The sequence below is a fragment of the Diadema antillarum genome, unplaced genomic scaffold (assembly GCF_040938485.1).
Source record: "Diadema antillarum isolate AM-2024a unplaced genomic scaffold, OU_Dant_1.0 scf00000007, whole genome shotgun sequence".
Taxonomy (NCBI): Eukaryota; Metazoa; Echinodermata; class Echinoidea; order Diadematoida; family Diadematidae; genus Diadema; species Diadema antillarum.
In genome coordinates, this window is record NW_027270896.1 from 5,244,310 (window position 1) to 5,263,474 (window position 19,165).

Below are 19,165 nucleotides of genomic sequence, written 5' to 3' on the forward strand. Positions count from 1 at the left end.
GTGATACTAATAACTTGATACACCCCAAAATTGTGATACGCCCTTTTGGCTCTCAGAAAGTAAAGACATCATTCCTACATTCATATCATGTTTTATGTTTCTCATAGATGGTGGTGATGTCAGGCCGTCTGCTCTGCTTGTATATGACAAGAACTTTGTGGAGCCCAGCTTGTCTGATGAGGAGAAGACAGAGGAAAAGAAGAAGAAACAAGAGGTAAATTTAAATCTTTCAATTTTTAATATTCAATTTTTTAATTTTTTGGTTGTTTATTATTATTTTTTCTATTTTTTAGATAGGGCATAGAGGTGAGAGTCTTTTCTTTTGAGAGCTTCTTTTCTGATTTTGTGGCAAGCAACTTCATTGTTTTGTTTTGTGGTTTTTTTTCACTTATGCTGAAGAAGAGTGATAGTAATGAAAATTTTATAGAAATCACATTGCATTCTATCATTCTTTGTATAATTTTATTCAATCTATTATTCAAAGGCAAACCTTTGAAGGGATGGTGTAGTTTGGGTTGAGATGGGGCTTCAGGTTTCCATTTTTGTGTGTGTGTGAGATGATAAGAAACCTCTATGAAATGATTATGAAAGAACATATTACGCATTTGTACAATTGTGAGAAGAATTCAAATTGTTTAATGAAAATTTGTTTTGAAATGGCTAAGATATCCAAAACTAAAGAGGTCCCAATAAAAGATGGGACTCACCTTTTATTTAGACCACATTGCTTAGGATATATCTCGGCCATTTCAAAACCGATTTTCATCAAACAAACTCAACCAAAATTAAACCATCCCTTTAACATGTAGTGGAAAGGTACTTTACTCAGAATTCTATATGAACTTTGTTGGTCTCCTGTTTTTATTTTTGTTTTGTTTTTGTTTGCTTCTTTTAAATTTTTAGCTCGCTGACAAGCTGCTCCCTATCAGTCGATCCTTTGTCATGAAGGAGATGAAGATTGCTGGCTGGTCGGCAAACCTTCTGCAGAATGCATCAGGGGAGGTCAGTTTTCTGATGTTTGACCAAAAACAAACAAAAAAGAGTATAAATCACTGTGCACCGTACATTTTCCTCGCTTTCAAACCATGTTCTACTTATAAGGTAGCCTGATCGAAGAATGGAAATTACTACATTGTGCAGAGCTGCAACAAAATAAGTTGAAAGCAAAACCAGATCAGATAGTTTCTAGGTTGCTGAAGGTGTATTGAGCAAATCAAATGCTTGTTTTCACTAGTTGGTATTCAAACCTAAAGGGAATGAGCGTAGTCCTCAATGCTATTGAGTACCAGTTGCGATATCATCAATTGCTCAAGTGCCTCTCTAGACAGAGTGGCAAATGGAATTTAACAGAAATTTTACGTTCAAATTTATGAAATTCTTCCGTCGAGAGGTTTTTATGCAACTAATTGACAAATTGTCCAACATTGACGTAGACATCGATGTAGGGTAATTTGTCAGTCAGTTGCAGAATTTTTACAATTTATCACTTTTGAAGGAGATGTTTTAAATGGGATTGTGCAGTTTTCCACACATTTTTACTATGTGAACTACTAAGAACCTTTCTGCTTTTTCTGAATCCACATACCGTAATTCCACATTTAATTGAGTCTTCTCCCTTTAAATTGCACAGATTGGAAACATGTCTGTATGGAACTATGGTGGTGACTTCAAAGTAATTGATGGTGGGGATGGTACAGAGAAGAGTAAGTTGAAGTTCTTGTGTCTCTTTTGCAACCCTTAAACTTTGATTTGTTTTATAATGTGGTTCTTCAGAGGAACTACAGAGAAGAGTAAGTTAAAGTTTGTGTGTCTCTTTTGCAACCCTGAGAATTTGTTTTGTTTTATGACTTGGTATATTTTAGAGGTAGGTAATTCAGACTATTCCTCTGATTAATAAAGCTGGCAGTGTTCTTACTGTGGAAAGGAAAACAATACTACACAGTAGATTTTCAGTAAATTCATTCCACCCCCCCCCCCCCCCATTAAAACAAGAATAAACAAAAAACAAAAAACAACCAGTACTCAAGGGAAGAGTATTCTCGACTGACATGGCATAGCATGACAGACCAGAACCGTGTCTTTTACCATCTACGCGTATGGTATTTCGTCGGTAAGAAACACATTAACAAATTGCTGTGGAATTTCACACCACCGTGATGGTAATTCAAATTTGAAGCACCTGCCAATAGCACCCTTCACCTAGGCACTTCGCCCCCAGTGCTTCGTCCAGTATCTGAAAGGACTGCACTGCAGATGATGAAAGTAGCCTTTAAATTGAAGACATTTTGACCTATTTGGTAAGTCCTTTGGAGGCTAGGGGGAATAATGATGGTTCTGATATGGGTACAGTAAGGGTGATGAGTGGACTTACATGCTTGTACCTGGGATGATTGGTCAGGAAAGAGCCCATGCTGCGCTTGTCATAAAACACTGATCGTACACCAACTGTAAATAATTCAATAAGTTACCTCTTGTAGCCACAAATATTTGTATAGGAAGGTTTTGGAATGATGGTCACAACATTTAAAAATAGCAAGACTTCATAGCTTAGGTCCATGTGGGTACAATATAAAACTCACATGGACATATATTATCTGACAGTGTATACCAGCCAACTGTTTCTATGCTTGATATAGGAACGTTCTTGGAAAGAAAGAACTGCAACTAATCATGAGTTCATTCTTATTTTCTTTCTTCTTTTTCTTTTTGTCAGTAGAAGTAGATGATAAAGCATGCAAGATTGGTGACACTTTACAATTTTTTGTTTTGTCTGGCAGCTGCTTCTATTTTTGTGTCACTAATAGTATCTCAGGTAAACTGTATAATATACTTCTATACCTTGCCTCCCCACATACTGACAGAGATGTATCCTTTTTCTCTTGCCCCCCCCCCCCCCCCCCCCCCGCCCCAGTGTTTGTGACGTCTTTCATGCAGTGCACCAAGTCACAGGATATTGACCTTACCCAGCACTTCTCTGAAAAACATCTGGACAGCGCCCCAGAAATTCAGGTACTCCAGTGGATACCAGCACAAATGATAGTTGCTATGCCAACCGTGCTGAGATATGCTACTTTTCAGAATGCCACAAACTGCAGATTCGTATATGAGCATTAAATCATAGCAAGTATCTCTATCAACCCTTTATATGCCCATATACATGTAGTTGTAACTTGCTCCGCTGTTTCACTAGCATTTGGGCTAAGAAGCCCTTCCTAACCAACTCAAACGCAGCAGTGTGACAGTTTTTTTTTTTATAACTGTAGAGTACAGTACACTGTAAATATGCTGGAAGATTAGCATGCTGTTACAATTCCCACTCACAGACAATAAGTTTTCCCAATAATTCTGTATCAATTGGCAAAGAATTCCATCCAACAGATGTGCCAAATGCCAGTCAGGCACAATTGAAGATGAAACAGGAGAAAGATTACAGTGCAAGCATACAAACCTTGAAACATATGTCCTTAACCCATTGAGGACGAGTGCCGAGTATACTTGGGCAGGTGTCTTTGGGAAGTGCTTGTTGTACCAAAATCAGTCCATCCTCAACGGGTTAAGTTCATCATATTTGTGTGTGTGTGTGTATCCATGTATATTTTTGTAATGTATGTAAGTTGAATATTTCAGTTGAACATTCCATTTCAATGTTTCATTCCATGCTGCTGCTGTTGTAATGTTTCAACAGAAACTTATTCATGGTCTCTGGGGTCAGAATTGCACAGTTCAGTCTGTCTGTGGAGACCTCCGGATAAATTTCAGATTTTTACATTTTGAATAACTATAAATTGGTAATACTGGGCACAGAGTTTCAGAATTCATGATAGTGACTGGGATGAGGAATAAGAATGTCTGTAAGATTTGTAACAACTCACAATGAACAAGAATGATGACATGTAGCCTCACCATAGGCATGCATGAGTGGGGACTCGAGAAAGTAGAACAAAAGAAGTAAAGCATTGAAATTTTTCACAGGTGAACTTGATAAGCATGCTGTATTGTGATGGAATTACTCTTCTACATTTCCGTAATTTGTGAGCCTCCTACCACAATTTCATCATCTTTGTTCAGTGTAATTTGTTGGGGGGTTTTCAGAGTATTGGTTTCTCTGGTCTAGGACCTCGATAAATTCAACGAATCTATACATGGAACAGTCGATTTATGTACTATACATAATGTTAACCCGTTCCTTACGGGAACCTGGTACGTATACCAGGTTCCCAAGGTGATGAGTGCCTGCTTTCATGGCCTAAATTCATGTTTCTTTGTGCTATAATGCCCAGAAAAATGGGTTTGATAAAAAGATAACAGTTTATTCTATCAGCGTTTGCTCTCTTTCTGTTGGAAAAATGTATACAGCTGTATATCACGGTATTATTTGCCTTTTTCCTGATTTAGTTTGCGCTTGCTCTGCTATAAAATTCATTTGAGCATGTACTTAGCAATCAAAGCTGAGCTCAGTAGATTTCTGTGTTCACCAACCCTAGTCACCCAATCACGTGCCTAGTTTTGTGTAGAACAAAAGAGTCTGTGAGCCCATCAGCGCACACTCTATTCATACATAACACCTGATCAATATTTTCATTGTTTGATGACACATGTACAATAAAGTAGTTGACCATGGAAAAGGGGTACATGTACCACTTGACTGATTTTGCACAGGTGGATTACCAACCTGTCCAGTCTCTGTCAACGGGCAAAAAGAATCTCATTTGGGGGCATTAAAGGCACTCAGAGAGTTGCGTGCAGAACAGGTCAAATTATGAAAATCTGCACTTCCCCATTAAGGTTGGAGAATCTTTCCATGAGGGCTGCAACCAGGGCGGCTACTACTCCTTCACTGTCTACCTGTCAGACGCCAATGGCGAGGTGATCTCCAAACAGTCCACTGGGATGAAAGGGAGCATCTCTAAGTCCGGCTGGATCCGGGAAAGCTTCAACTTCAGGGACTACGGTCCTGGCGTTCGCATCATCACCTTTGAGAGTTCAGGTACAATGTACAGGGAATGAAATGGAAAGCACAAGATGTGTTGCAAAACTATTTGTAGGTTGTGGCTACATTTTTTCTTCTGTTCAACTGTTATGCTGCAGGAGACTATACATGGATATGTGTAGTATCAAGGTTTAAGCTGAACAAAAAAAAAAAAATGAAAGAAAGAGAACGATCCAGGGTTCTAAAAAATTGTATGATCATTACGTATTGTGTGTGTTTGTTTGTTTTTTGTCTTCTAACCAAGCAATTATAATGTGTGTAATAGTTTACCCTACGTTCAGACGTTCCCCGCTTTGGGGTGGGGGGCAGTTTGAAATCCCCCACTGAATGAAAGGGGAACAAAATCATGGCTGATGGTTTCAGCTGAGTGTTCTGTCACTGTTTGTAGTGCTGAAGGGCGCACGATTGCAAATTTATACGATAGCAATGTGTACAGCTCCCGATTGCCTACTTCGCCACAACCTGTCGAGCATGCGCACTTCTGAGGGAAACAGCTGCGCGAGAGATCAAGGTCAGTCCCCCGCTAGAATTTTGTTGCCAGACTCGACAAGCTTGCCGGGGGAGCGGGGAATGTCCCACCAAGCGTTCACACGATGGGATTGCCGGGGAAAGTCCTGGCAAATAGGTCATTCTCCGTGTATCGTCTGAACGCAGTGTTTAGTCTCACCTATCTATACTGTATCCATGCTAGTAGTGGGATGCAGTTATATCTGAATATGTGACCCGCTTCAACAAAAAGGTCCTAAAGTCGCGCACTGTTGAAGCCGTGAAAATCGAGTTTGAAGTCAGACCATTAAGATTGGTCAAAACTTACGATTTTCTGATTTTGATATATTATTGGAGTCTAACATGTCTTCTATCATCTGTCGAAATTTTGAAGCAAAATGATCAAAGGAAAGATTTTAAAAATAGCGTTTTTCTGAGCCATGTTTTTTGGCGTTTCAACAAAGCAGAAACTGGTTCGAAAATTTGGATTGAGCCCCACAGATAGATTCCGCCCCTAACAACGACCAGAGTGATCTCATTGGTCAGTTTGCTGCTTGCTGCTAACCGAAGCGTGAAGCTCGCACACTGCCCAGTCGACTGGTGCACATGCGGGTGGGGTGCGCTGTGCTCAGCCGCTTCTCACATCCTGGTCACTGATTGGTTGGTGAGGAGACCGCTGATGCTGATGTGCTTGAATGAACTCTTCGGAGGTTGCTAGGGCTTACCTTCTATTGTCCAGAGGTGAAAACTGACTTGCGTGTCCCTTGATCGTGTTTGCGTCAAAAGGAAGACTTTTAGGGCGCTTTTCTCGAAACAGTGCTTTTCCAGACATCTCGACATGCTCTCTTTTAAACATCGATATCTCCGCAGCCGATTATTTTTATAAAATGTGTTATATATCAATTTAAAGCAGAAAGATTGGGGGATTATATCATGCAATTTTCAAATAATCGACCTCGCCCGACTTTAGAATCATTTTGTTGTAGCGGGTCACATATATTTGAGCTGTTTTCGGGTTGACATGCATATGCAAAACATTGCGTAACTTCAGAACGGTGTACCCGGACATCACAAATTTGGTCTCAAAATATGCGGGAGACTTCGATGAAAGAGGTTATGAAACGACGCGGCAAAATCTTTGCACATTGCGGAATCGTGGCGCAAAATGTCGAGGGGGGGGTCAATTTGACCACCCCCCCCCCCCCCAATTAGAATAGGGTTTAATAAGAGCTACATGTCTGTATAGGTATTACACTGACATGCCAAAAAGTGATAACGGTTCATTATTGAAGTTCAATACGGTACTAATTCTCTGATGCCATAACTAAGAATCAACAAATTTCAATTGTCTTGACGCAGGGAAAGACAACAAGTACTGGGGTGGCCACTTTGGGACACGGATGTCGGCTGGCTTCGTACGGGTCAAGAATGAGATCAGCCCGGCAAATGATGACGTCTTTGATGACGTCGAGACCATGTCCGAGGAAAACCGTGGTCGCGATATCACAACCTTCTTGAACCAGCTGGTCGCAAAACACAAGAGTGCTCTTGATGATATATCCTCACAGAAAGGTAGGTAGCATGTGGCCAACCTGACAACTGTGAATAGTCCCACATACGTATTTCTATGTCAGCAGCAATCTGCACCATTATACTGCAGACCTGTTTATAGCTGCACACATTAATAACACACTACAAACTTCACAGGCCATTTTCACAAATTTTGATGCAACTAGAATGGTACAAAGTATGTTGTAGTGTGCATTTGAATAACATTGTAATGATTATACTGGATATTAACATGAGAAAAATTCAATAGACCAAGCTAAGAATAATGTACAGGTATAGATAGACTAGCTATATAATATGCAAACATGTCGTTGACTGTATTCATAAATAATCTACCAACTGTGGTGTGCTCAAAGCTGTTGTTTATATGGATTCAACTACTTAAAACTTTATATCTACATGTACTTGAAACTTTATATTGTTCACATTTGGAGTCCCCGAAAAATTGCCTAAAAGAAGTAAAATTGGAATATGATTTTGTTTGAAATAATCAATATGGTATGTTGAATCAATCTTATTGCCTTGTATAACATGCTAATAGTATTAGACAAGAATGTACACACTTATTCTAGTCCTACGTACGTACCTATGATTGTGAGATATTAACATGCGAAGATGCTTGCCTCAGAGTTTCTAAGTACTGATAAGTGACACATACTTGTATTATATAAACCCTTCAGCTGTTAATGTTTGGATCCACTTGTAAATTTATCATCCACTTTAAAGAAAATGAGAAACCACAAAAGAAGTCCCAAGCCCAGGAAGCTGCTGTAGCTTTTAACACCACTCCCGGCGACTTCCAGCCGAGCAGGATCGCCACGCGCCTCGGCAAGCGGGAGATTCGAGTCTTCGTCTCCAGCACCTTCCGGGACTTTGGCGAGGAGCGAGAGCTGATCATAAAGAAGGTGTTCCGGGAGGTCAACCGCCTGTGCCTGGACCGCGGTGTCTTCTTCACCTACGTCGACCTCCGCTGGGGCATCACAGAGAAGGATACCCAGGATGGGAAGACGATCGCCATCTGCCTCAGAGAGGTATTAAGATGTGGTCCCAGTTTCGCTCTCCCCCACCAGCTTTTAGATTCTGTTGCATTCATATGGGGTCAAATCTTTCCCCTTAATGATGACGTGACCACATGATGTAATCCTGTGTGGACCAAATGGGTTTAGCTTCATTGGTGTTAGACAATCATAAGTTAGACCAGCAGGTATTTTCGAGTAACTACAAACCTTATACAAGGCCTTTGGAGAGTGCTCAAGGAGCAATCCTGAAGAACTCTCAAGTTAATCCTGTGTGGACAGATGAAGACTCTCTAAAGCACTTTCAAACTACACCCCTCATGAGGCCAGGTGCTTCAAGAATTAACTACCCCAGCTGGATTACTACCAAGAGAATAGATAGAGTACATTGCAGGGATGAGGTTAAGTTCAGTAACTTGGATAATGATGTGTTCTAAAACAACTCTCAAGGAGAGGTGTTAGATACAAGAAATTATGGAAATCACTTTATAGGCAGATGCATGTAGTCTGTTTTTCTGTGAGTGAAAGCATGTCTTCAAAATGTTATCCTCAGATTGACAAGTGCCGTCCATATTTCATCTGCTTGGTGGGCGACCGATTTGGCTGGAGTCAGAAGGAAGAGAAGCCGGACGACACCCTGAACAAGAGCTTTGACTATGCCCAAGAGAATCACCGCGAGCTGTCGTGGATTGACGCATACCGCTATGGTAGCAGTGTGACCCAGGTGTGGACTTCACTGTCTTGTATCTCGATTAAATCCATTATGTGCTTCTTGCCAAGTTGCTATGTTAACATTCAGCTAGTCCCTAAAGAACTTTGTAATATTATTATTGTTATCAGAAATTCCTAACAGTTTTGTTAAATGACTGGAATGTTAGAGTGCATGTTATGGTCCTGCCTCATTACCCCGCATACATGAAGTGTATAAGGTGGTATATAGGAATCAGCATGTGTGGTCAAGAGTTTTGAAGCAATTTAGATGAAACTTAGGGTATATGATGACATTAAGGTATAGATGTGGAGACCTGATTTTTGTGTTTGCCAGACAAAGCATTGCCATGGTAACCATAATTTTACCAAACCTTGTATTACATATTAACTTCCACAGCATTTAAGCAATTAAGATCAAATTTAGTATGTATGATCTATTGTGTATGTGCAGATATGCAAGATACCATTGTGTTAATATCAGAAGAAAACATTGCCATGGTCACCACACATTTTATATCAAACTGAAGCATTAAACTATTAAGGTCAAAGTTTGTGTGTATAAAGATCCATAGGTATATTTGTGCAAAGTACCCTTTGTGTTTGTACCCAACTATGCATTGCCATGGTAACAACATATTTGTGGAAAAATCTTTAAAAAGAGCAAAATACTTTCACTACTTGGATGTTCAAGAAAGAGCACGGCAAACCTGATCAAACTCACAAGGTACTCACAAGGTACTACACACACATAACACACACACACACACACAAACAACAACAACAACAACAACAACAAAACAGAACCTTTCATCAAACCCTGGTTCAAATCTTTTTTCATAGAAAGTAGTCTGAGTTGTGGGACTGGGGATATTAATCACTTTCAGTGATAGTTTGTTGTTGTTTTTCTTTCTTCCCTCACATAATATTAAAAAATACACAAACTCTTAAGATATAGGCCTACAATATGTTCCAAAAGTCCAAGTCTTTACTGTAGTCACTGTAGCATCTTCTCTTTTTTTTTTTTTCGCTCTCACAGCTGGAGGTTTTACATGGAGCCATGAGGCCCCATGTGGACATCCGAAAGGATCGTGTCAGGTTTTACGTCCGGCAGTCGCGGGTCAAGAGGGATGAGTTGCCCCCAGCGGAAGACAAGGAAGCCAAGGTGAGTTGGCTGCTTCAATCAGCTGAAAGATGTAACCTTTAACCCCTGTGGTTGTATATCCACAGCCATAGGGGTTAAAGGTCAGAGTAGAATGGAAAATGTCCTTGATGCATTTCATGCCACTTCAAATGCACTCGTACGGTTTAACACACCATGGTTGGGCCGCACAATTTTATGTTGCATTTTCAGAGCTTTTGAAGCATTACCTGCATATGGTAGAAACTAACAGAGGTTTGTTTTTGTTTTGTTTTGTTTTTTTAATAGTAACCACCTGTTTGAATATTCACAATGCTTTATGTGACCACCTTGAATCACCCCCAAAGAATACACCATTTTAGAGACCTCAAATTATCATATGATTTGATAAAATTTTTGTTATCCTTTGTTTCCATTCGCTGTACTGTCATATGATGTACTTCTATATTGATTGCTGTTGTAGTTCCATCATGCACTCTCCTGCACTTTATGCAATGTACTGCACTATGAGAACCCAGATAAGTAGTTCAATCACTTTACAAACACTCATAATTGTTTTTGTTATCATTTATTCATTCATCTATCAGTTATCATCATCATTGTTCCTTAGAAAACTCAGGTCATTTAATGTGAAGAGTCAAACATTTGTTTTGTTTTATCAAAGTGTAATACAGTCTGTTATGTGTTTTTTATCAGTATCATGGTTTTGTAGTTTAACAGAGAAAAATAAGTTCAAATTGATAAGGGTTGTATCACAAGTCAGTAAAATTATAGGAATGCCTGTGCAACATCCAGAGGATATTGTACAATTTGTTTTTGTGTTTAGATTTGATATTGTAATGAAAGATGAATCACATCCGTTTCATGATGAGGTGACTGTAAACAGAACAGGTAGAATTAGATTTCCAAAAGTAAAGACGGAGAGGTTCAGACGGTCATTTCTGATCGCAGCATGTAAAGCTTTCAATAGCAGATTTAATAGATGAGGTTATGTTTTTTGTTATTTATAGTACATGTCATATGTTTAAAATATGTGAACTGTTTTAATGATTCATGATTCATGAGTGGTATTTTAAGACAAGTGCCAGATGACTCGGCCCAAGTAGGGCTCTGACCTATCTACATGTACTGTATGTGTTGAGCTTAACTACCCTTTGTGCAATGTATTTGTGGTGTGAAAGTCCAGTATGTGTGCACTTGATGACAATTGTATTGTTCATTAGTTATGTTGAATTGTTACATATTTTTGACTCATTGCAAAATAATTGTACACAAATTTGTAAACAGCAGCAGTGTAATTGTGGATGAGCCAACAGTAGACCTGGGAAGTTGTGAGCTGCATGTCTTGCCAACCCTATGACCTATGACTGAATTGAATGTTTTAGATTTTGTGATGAAATATTTTTAATTTATTATATATTGTATTTGTTACTGGAACATACACAGAAAAGGAAAGAAGGAAAAGAATTAAGAGAACTTTTCAACAAAATACAAATATAACATTATTGAGCATTTGCAATACGTCACACTGCCTGTTATATTTTAGTTGTTTTTTTTTGTATTAAATGTATGTATTTTATGTATGTATGGTATAAAACTCAAGTTATTTCATGATTTATATTCTTCATTTATGCACCTCTATCTTTATGTATGTCCGAAAACAAATTTTATGTATATTTTATACATGACAATAAATATCTTGAATCTTGAATCTTTAACCCGTTCTCGCCAATACCATCACTGTTCAGGGGGAGACGCAGTGGCACTTTGACCAGCAGCAACAGCTCAGGGAGACAATCCTCGGCTCTGGCTACCCATGCAAGGTGTTTGAGGGCGCCCTTGATGCTTCAGCCATGATAAGAGAGGTAAGTACAGTCTGGGTGTCTATGAAAGTCCACACCCTAATGTATATTGGAGTGATGCCGTTGAAGAAGTACTAGAGTACTCTCCACCTCCAGTGCCACCCTTGTGGGAATGTTTAAACTATATCTGACATTCAATAAAAACACTGTGTACGGCTGTGGAGAGTTGTTCAAATGCAGTCCAAAGATATCATGAGGAGGAGAGGAGAAATCTACACAAGGACACTGCATTAGTCAAATGTCATTGCGTATCATTCTGTTGACAATGAATTTCTGTGTAATGTAGATTTCATCTCGCAAATAGTGTGTACTTCTTTTTTGTCTCCATTTGTGCTTTGTGATACCATTCTTTGCATTTATTGTTCATCATTGTGTATGTTAGTGTGTTTATTTGTTTGTTTGTTTGTTTGTTTGTTTGTTTCTATTCAAGGACCTGCGGCAGTGCATTGATGAAGACTTTCCCCCTGGAACCAACCTCACTCACCTTGAACAAGAGAGGGAGGCACACTTAGCATTTGCCGAGGCGAGAAGGCGTGTCTACATTGGTCGTCAGGCATATTTTAATGCCATAGATGACTACTTTTCCTCCCACAAAAAGGTTAGAGATTTTAGCTATGACTTGTTTCCAGGGAAGTAATCCATGGACGGATACTAATTCTTGAGGAAATATACAATCATGCATGTGTCTCGAGAAATTACTGTCCTGAAAAGGTGACTTGTCATTTTATTGTGTGACAGTGGCACTTGATTTCAGGCATTACATGTACCTTTCCACAGCACTTTAGTCTCATGGTTTTCTCTCAGCAAAAGATCAACCATTTGAGAACAAGTCCCGAGTATACTCGGGCAGATGTCTTTGGGAAATTTGTGTTGTAGCAAAATCAGCCCATCCTCAACAGGTTCAAACAAAATAGCAAGTGTTTGGGAGTCTGGTTCCTGGAAAATTCTTTAAAAATTCTTTGGTGAAGTGACTTCCAATTTACTGTATACGCCGAATATTTCATGAGGTTTTTATTTTCGAGAACTTTACGAGTCAGGTGCTTCTCGTGACATTAAAGACACGCAAAAAATATTAACTCTGATCCCCGATGTGAATGTGACGTACGCGTGTACTCTTCTCTATTCAGTACGGAACTCCATGATCACGAATTTAACCACTCGCGAAATCGTCTGGAATTCCTGATTCGCGAAAATTTAGACTCGCGAATTGTATGGCATATGCAGTACATGAAAATTCATGCTATTATCCATTCCTGCACTGTAAACATTGTTCTTAGATCATAACATATGTTTTTTGTTATTTTTTTCTGTTGTTGTGGTCTCAATAGAAACCACTAACTATTGTTGGCGAGTCTGGATCTGGGAAGTCTGCCCTCATTGCTAATTGGTCGGGCCGATTCCAGGAGAGCAACCCGAAGGCCTTCCTCTTTCTACACTTCATTGGGAGTTCAGCAGAGAGCGCCTCCCACCTCAATCTCCTCAGAAGGTTTGTTTTCACCAGCAAATACTCAGGTTGTCATCCTTTTTGTTTTCTTATGTAGAAAATGCTAATATCCCTGAGAGAAATGGCAACTATTGTTTCAATCACCTGCCCTCACACCTCGATCTCCTCAGAAGGTTCTTCAGCGGTGAAGAATCAGATTATGTTTTTTCTTTGATGAAAAATACTACTTCCCTTGACAGAAATGGTAAATGTTCATTGTTCGATCATCTTAACGTTTTTTGTCCCCGCCGAACGAGTTCGAGCAGGGGACTATGATACGGGCTCCGTACGTGTGTGTGTCCGTGTGTCCGTCCGTCCGTCTGTCTGTCTGTCTGTCTGTGCGTCCGTGTGTGATCAAAATGTTCGATTTGCTACTTCTCTGTAATTTATTAGCCAATTTGAAAATTGAAAATTCTACACAGAATTTCAGTTGTGACCTTTGACCTTGACCTTTGACCTATATTGTACATTTTGCTTCAAAATGCTACTCCTTCACCATTTCTAACCCGATTTCGATTCCGTTTGCTTTAAGTGATGGCACTAGGTGAGGGCTTCAAAACTTCTACACAGAATTTTGACCTTTGACTTCTTTGACCTTTGACCTTGATTTTTTGACCTATATTGTACATTGGCTACAAAATGCTACTCCTTCGCCATTTCTTACCCGATTTCGATTCCGTTTGCTTTATGTGATGGCACTAGGCGAGGGCTTCAAAACTTCTACACAGAATTTTGACCTTTGCCTTCTTTGACCTTTGACCTTGATTTTTGACCTATATTGTACATTTGCTACAAAATGCTACTCCTTCGCCATTTCTAACCCGATTTCGATTCTGTTTGCTTTATGTGATGGCACTAGGTGAGGGCTTCAAAATTTGTACACAGAATTTTGACCTTTGACTTCTCTGACCTTTGACCTTCATTTTTTACCTATATTGTACATTGGCTACAAAATGCTACTCCTTCGCCATTTCTTACCCGATTTCGATTCTGTTTGCTTTATGTGATGGCACTAGGCGAGGGCTTCAAAACTTCTACACAGAATTTTGACCTTTGACTTCTTTGACCTTTGACCTTGATTTTTGACCTATATTGTACATTTGCTACAAAATGCTACTCCTTCGCCATTTCTAACCCGATTTCGATTCTGTTTGCTTTATGTGATGGCACTAGGTGAGGGCTTCAAAATTTGTACTAAGAATTTTGACCTTTGACTTCTCTGACCTTTGACCTTGATTTTTTACCTATATTGTACATTGGCTACAAAATGCTACTCCTTCGCCATTTCTAACCCAATTTCGATTCCGTTTGCTTTATGTGATGACACTACGTGAGGGCTTCAAAACTTCTACACTAAATTTTGACCTTTGACTTCTTTGACCTTTTGACCTTGCGTTTTTACCTAATTGTACATTTTGCTACTAAATGCTACTTCCGGCGGGGACATACAATTACGCACCGCGTAATTTCTGCTTTTCCTTGTTTTTGTTGTTGTTGTTGTTGTTGTTGTTTTTTGAGTTTTTAGGGGGTGGGGGAGCCAATCAAATTATAGCAGGTTTCATGGAAAATGGCATTTTTCCCCAATTGTAATACTACATGTTTCTATTGCAGGAAAGCTAAAATGTTATTTTTGGACCAAAAATACCTTTTTTTTCAGCCTTGAAAATACTGCAGGGCTGTTTACAAGGTTGGCATTCCTGCCTTAAACTTTCTGCTGAGATGCTATCATGTGTTCAGGCAGAGTTTGTTCTCTCTGTGACTTGGGAAGGAGCTAGGTCAAAATCTCTTTTTACCCGTTGAAGACTACTCCCAAATATTCTCAGGCTGGGGTAAGTGGGAAATGGATGTTATGAGACAATCAGGCCTTCAATGGGTTGATATCCTAGGTAGATTTCCCTATCTAAAGAGGGCCATACATCAAAGTAACCAAAACTTTGACACAGCATGATGCTATGAACAGATTGTCTGATTTCCCTCAAACTCATTCTGCATTTTCTGAATGTACATAACTATTAGATGTGTGGGAAATTCCTTGAACAGATTGTCACGATGCTCATTCAAAGGTTTTTGAACATCTAACCACTTTGCGATGGGGTTTTCATCAGTGCTTCACAATCTGTGACATGATTTATCACGATCATTTTGTTGCCACCGTGCTGCATTAGAAAAAGCATAGTCGGTCTTCATATTGCCATGTGTGTTATTACTATAATCATTATTATAGCCTTACTCTCTCTTTTCCTCTGACTTTCTGTTCATCTGTCTGTCTGTCTTTCTGTCATCATGTCCATCTGTCTGTCTGTATACCTGTCATCTGTCTGTCTCTCTTTCTATCATTCTGTCTGTCTGTCTTTTGTCCATCATTATCTCTGAGCAGGCTGTATGAAGAGATGAAAGAATTCTACCGACTGGACCTCGAGGTGCCCACCTCAGACAGGAACCTGGTCATCGACCTCCCCTCCTGGCTCAAGATTGCTGGTAACAGGTCAAAGGTCATGATTGTCCTGGATGCTCTCAATCAGCTGGACAGTGGTGCAGGAGGCAGTGGTCAGTGGAGTCTCGTTTGCTTTGACCATGTTTCTTGGGATCATAGAATCAAACTAAAATTTGCAGTGGATCAGCAGTTCACTTGGCAGATAACAAGCTACATTTGATTTCCTTGACTCATAGTAAGCAAATAATCAACGTTGGTGAAGGTGATGGGACAAACTATTACTTCCGAGGAGAGATCTGGATGTAGCTATCTTTCCGAAGTGCAGCTGTGGAAAGATAGCGTACACATTCATATCGCCGAGGAAGTGATAGTTTGTCTCATTGCCTGAAACTAAAAGTTGATTATTTGCTTTATATTCCACATCTAGGGTCCTAGATATTCCCATTTCATTCCAGAATCTAACGTTACATCTGAAACCATTTTAGCTGTCTTTAGTTATCCTTTTAGGGGTATTAAGTACAGAATACACTGTACCGGCAACCAATCACGGAGAGCGCAAATCGCTCTGAAAAGAGCGTACGCTTGCCGATACACACGACACACGAGTCACTGTAAATATTAATCCGCTCTGCGATGATCGCGATACGGTCCGTGATTCGGCTGAGAGTGTGGTATTCATACGTGGTTTTCGGGGGTTTCGGGGCTTGTACGATCTATGTAAACTAATTTTACATGTAACGAGTTAGAAAGTTAACTTACCAATCATGTTGTTGCTAAAACGATGTCCAACGTGGTCGTTAGAATTCTAGTTGTAAATGTTCACAACGCAGTTGTTAAACTGAAATGTCGCATTTCTTTTCTGGTTCTAAACTTGCACATTTCTGTTCTCAACCGTAGGCTGAGCAACGAACAATTCAGTGTTTTCCACTGCAGCTAGCAAACGTTCCACCTGACTGTTTGAAATGTCCAAAAAGTCATCAATATCATCATCAATATTACCACTATTATTACTAACTTCAGCAGTTTGTGTTTGGTTTTGTGTGCAGCGCTGGTCTTGCTGGCCGTGATGAGATGGACCTGGCTCTTGTTGTGCATGGCCAAGTGCATTAGATATTGTTTCACTCATTTTCATTTTTTGTTGCGTAATGTTTGATGCTTGTTTCAGATCTATGCCCTGAAACAGTCATTATGTCCCTTGAAGGAAAACCGGCATGATCAAGAGTGGTAATGGATGTTGCTCTTAAACAGTGATTAGTGTAGTCAGTCGAGCATCCTGCTTCCCTGCTAATCGTCTTCATCATACTTCTAAGAGTGTGAATTCCAACTCGAATGTTGTCATACCAAGGTCCATCACCATATCGTCCAGCTCCTTTTGGTTTTTGCCAAAGAAATGGCGATTTGGGATTTAGTTTAGATTTGTATTTCAGGAGTGTTTCCACAGGGCACCTACTACTCCCAGGTATTTCGAACATACGTCCTCCTTGGCTGTTAGAGTCGTCGTCAGGGTGATTCTTTGTAGCTTTGTCGACGATGCGAAAATAACGGTGACCATTTCGTTCACTAAGAATAAAGTCATCAGCCTTCATATCATGCAAATTTTCTTCTCCTCGGTAGGCAAAATGGGTCATAATATCCACAAATACTCTACGCTGTAATCCACGCGGAGTGTCCAAGTCCAGACTGTTTTGAATTTTGTTCATGTCGGTTTCACTAACAGTTTTGTGATGTTTTACGCTAGCTTTTCCTTCCACTTTGAGCTTCCGAAGAACAGTTTTAAACACACGACCCGATTTCGCAAAATTAGTGTCCTTGATAATGTCGATGTCTCGCAAATTCAGAAAATACTTCTGCAAACCATACTGCAAGGCCTGCATGGATTTTTTCCGGTGCGACTCACCACTACGCGATTTCACACCCGCATAAAACTTTCCAATCCAACGTTTTCAAGTCGATGTCCGCGAGCTGGTCGAAATCAACGTCCCCTAGAGCACCACAAAAATCCTTAAATATTCTGAGACTAAACTTCAACTGTCGTTTCGTATTCTTGCTTTCACTGTCCTGCAGCAAGTCATCAATTTCAGCTTTGCTAAGCAGGTCAAATCTGATTTCTGCGGCCATTTTGTTGATTGAGCTACGATCGACGCGATGCTAAACAAATTACGTAGGCCCTGTGTTACCTCGCTATGTTTTTAATACGTCTATGTCTACTGTACGCAGTACTACTTTAGAGACCATGGGCGATGCGCGTAGCTGATCGCGCACAGCGGCACCGAAGTAAAAGTGCGTTGCACTGTGTACTATCAAGTGACCTAGGTCACATGATAGTCCACAGTGCAACGCACTTTTATTTCGCGCGTACTCGTCTTGCGTTGGGACTGTGTGGACTGTGTGGAGATCAGCGAAACAAAAGGGCCTATCATCACAGAGTGTAACAAACTTTTCTTCTCAGGTGATGTGATGGGCAAAATTATGCTTCATCATGTGATCAGCTCTGGACCAATCCTATTGCAACATTCTTAGTATGTGGAATATGATAGATTTTAGCTTCTATTGTGAGGCAGAAATCCAGTTCTCACTTTGTTAGCCGTGTAATCAAAAGGAAAACATTAATGTGTGTGTGTGTGTGTGTGTGTGTTATACTGCAATAATACAATGTTATTATTATTATTATTATCATTATTATTATTATTACTACTACTACTACTACTACTACTACTACTACTACTACTACTACTACTACTATTATTATTATTATTATTATTTTATTCGGCATTTCAGACAATGCGCATGTACAAGGATAAACACAAAACACATTTGATTCAGCATAGCAAAAATAAGATAAATTATAACACAGAGACAAGTCGAAAGCACAAATGAGAGAGGGAAAAAAAACCAATAGATCGGGTACTAACAGTAGTGTTTTGAATTCAAGCAGAATTTCATTTCATGATTTATGAATGCAATTAGTGATATAGGAATATTGTGAATTCTACATGAAAATTTCCATTTCATTTATCTTAGCTTGCAATGGATATCAAGGAAATATGTAGACTTCTCAACATCTCTCTCTCTCTATACAATATTTCTGTGTGCAGTGACGGATCCAGAGGAATGCGCAACCGGCGCACGCCCCCCTTCCTTTATTTGTCATTAAAGACAAAAGAAAAAAAAAGAAAAAATGATATGAAACCCAAAAGTGGCACCAGAAATATTAATTGCCCCCCCCCCCTTTACAGAATTCCTGGATCCACCCCTGTGTGTGTATAATTATGTATGTTTATATGATATTGCTGTGTTTGAATACACCCATAAATAGAAATATTGATAGATTGAGAGGGATACAGATATAATGAGAAACTCAAGGTGTGTGTAAGTGTGCGAGACTACATAATGATGAAATACATTTTCCATATGATTTTTTTCCTGAGATATTTTTTGCCGTCCGTGAAATATCAAAGGTGTTTGATAGCAAGCAA

General features: G+C 39.6%; 1 protein-coding gene across 1 annotated transcript in view; it reads left to right on the top strand.

Annotated features, from left to right (window-relative positions):
* LOC139717339 (uncharacterized) overlaps positions 1–19,165 on the top strand; it is a 66,910-nt gene that overhangs the window by 34,462 nt on the left and 13,283 nt on the right. Inside the window, exons 11-23 of the mRNA XM_071628848.1 lie at positions 108–214; positions 904–1,002; positions 1,631–1,703; positions 2,912–3,009; positions 4,786–4,987; positions 6,836–7,048; positions 7,772–8,076; positions 8,615–8,785; positions 9,809–9,934; positions 11,659–11,775; positions 12,203–12,370; positions 13,101–13,258; positions 15,633–15,802. Of these exons, the coding sequence (XP_071484949.1) occupies positions 108–214; positions 904–1,002; positions 1,631–1,703; positions 2,912–3,009; positions 4,786–4,987; positions 6,836–7,048; positions 7,772–8,076; positions 8,615–8,785; positions 9,809–9,934; positions 11,659–11,775; positions 12,203–12,370; positions 13,101–13,258; positions 15,633–15,802 (2,007 nt within the window). The remainder of the gene's footprint in view (positions 1–107; positions 215–903; positions 1,003–1,630; positions 1,704–2,911; positions 3,010–4,785; positions 4,988–6,835; positions 7,049–7,771; positions 8,077–8,614; positions 8,786–9,808; positions 9,935–11,658; positions 11,776–12,202; positions 12,371–13,100; positions 13,259–15,632; positions 15,803–19,165) is intronic.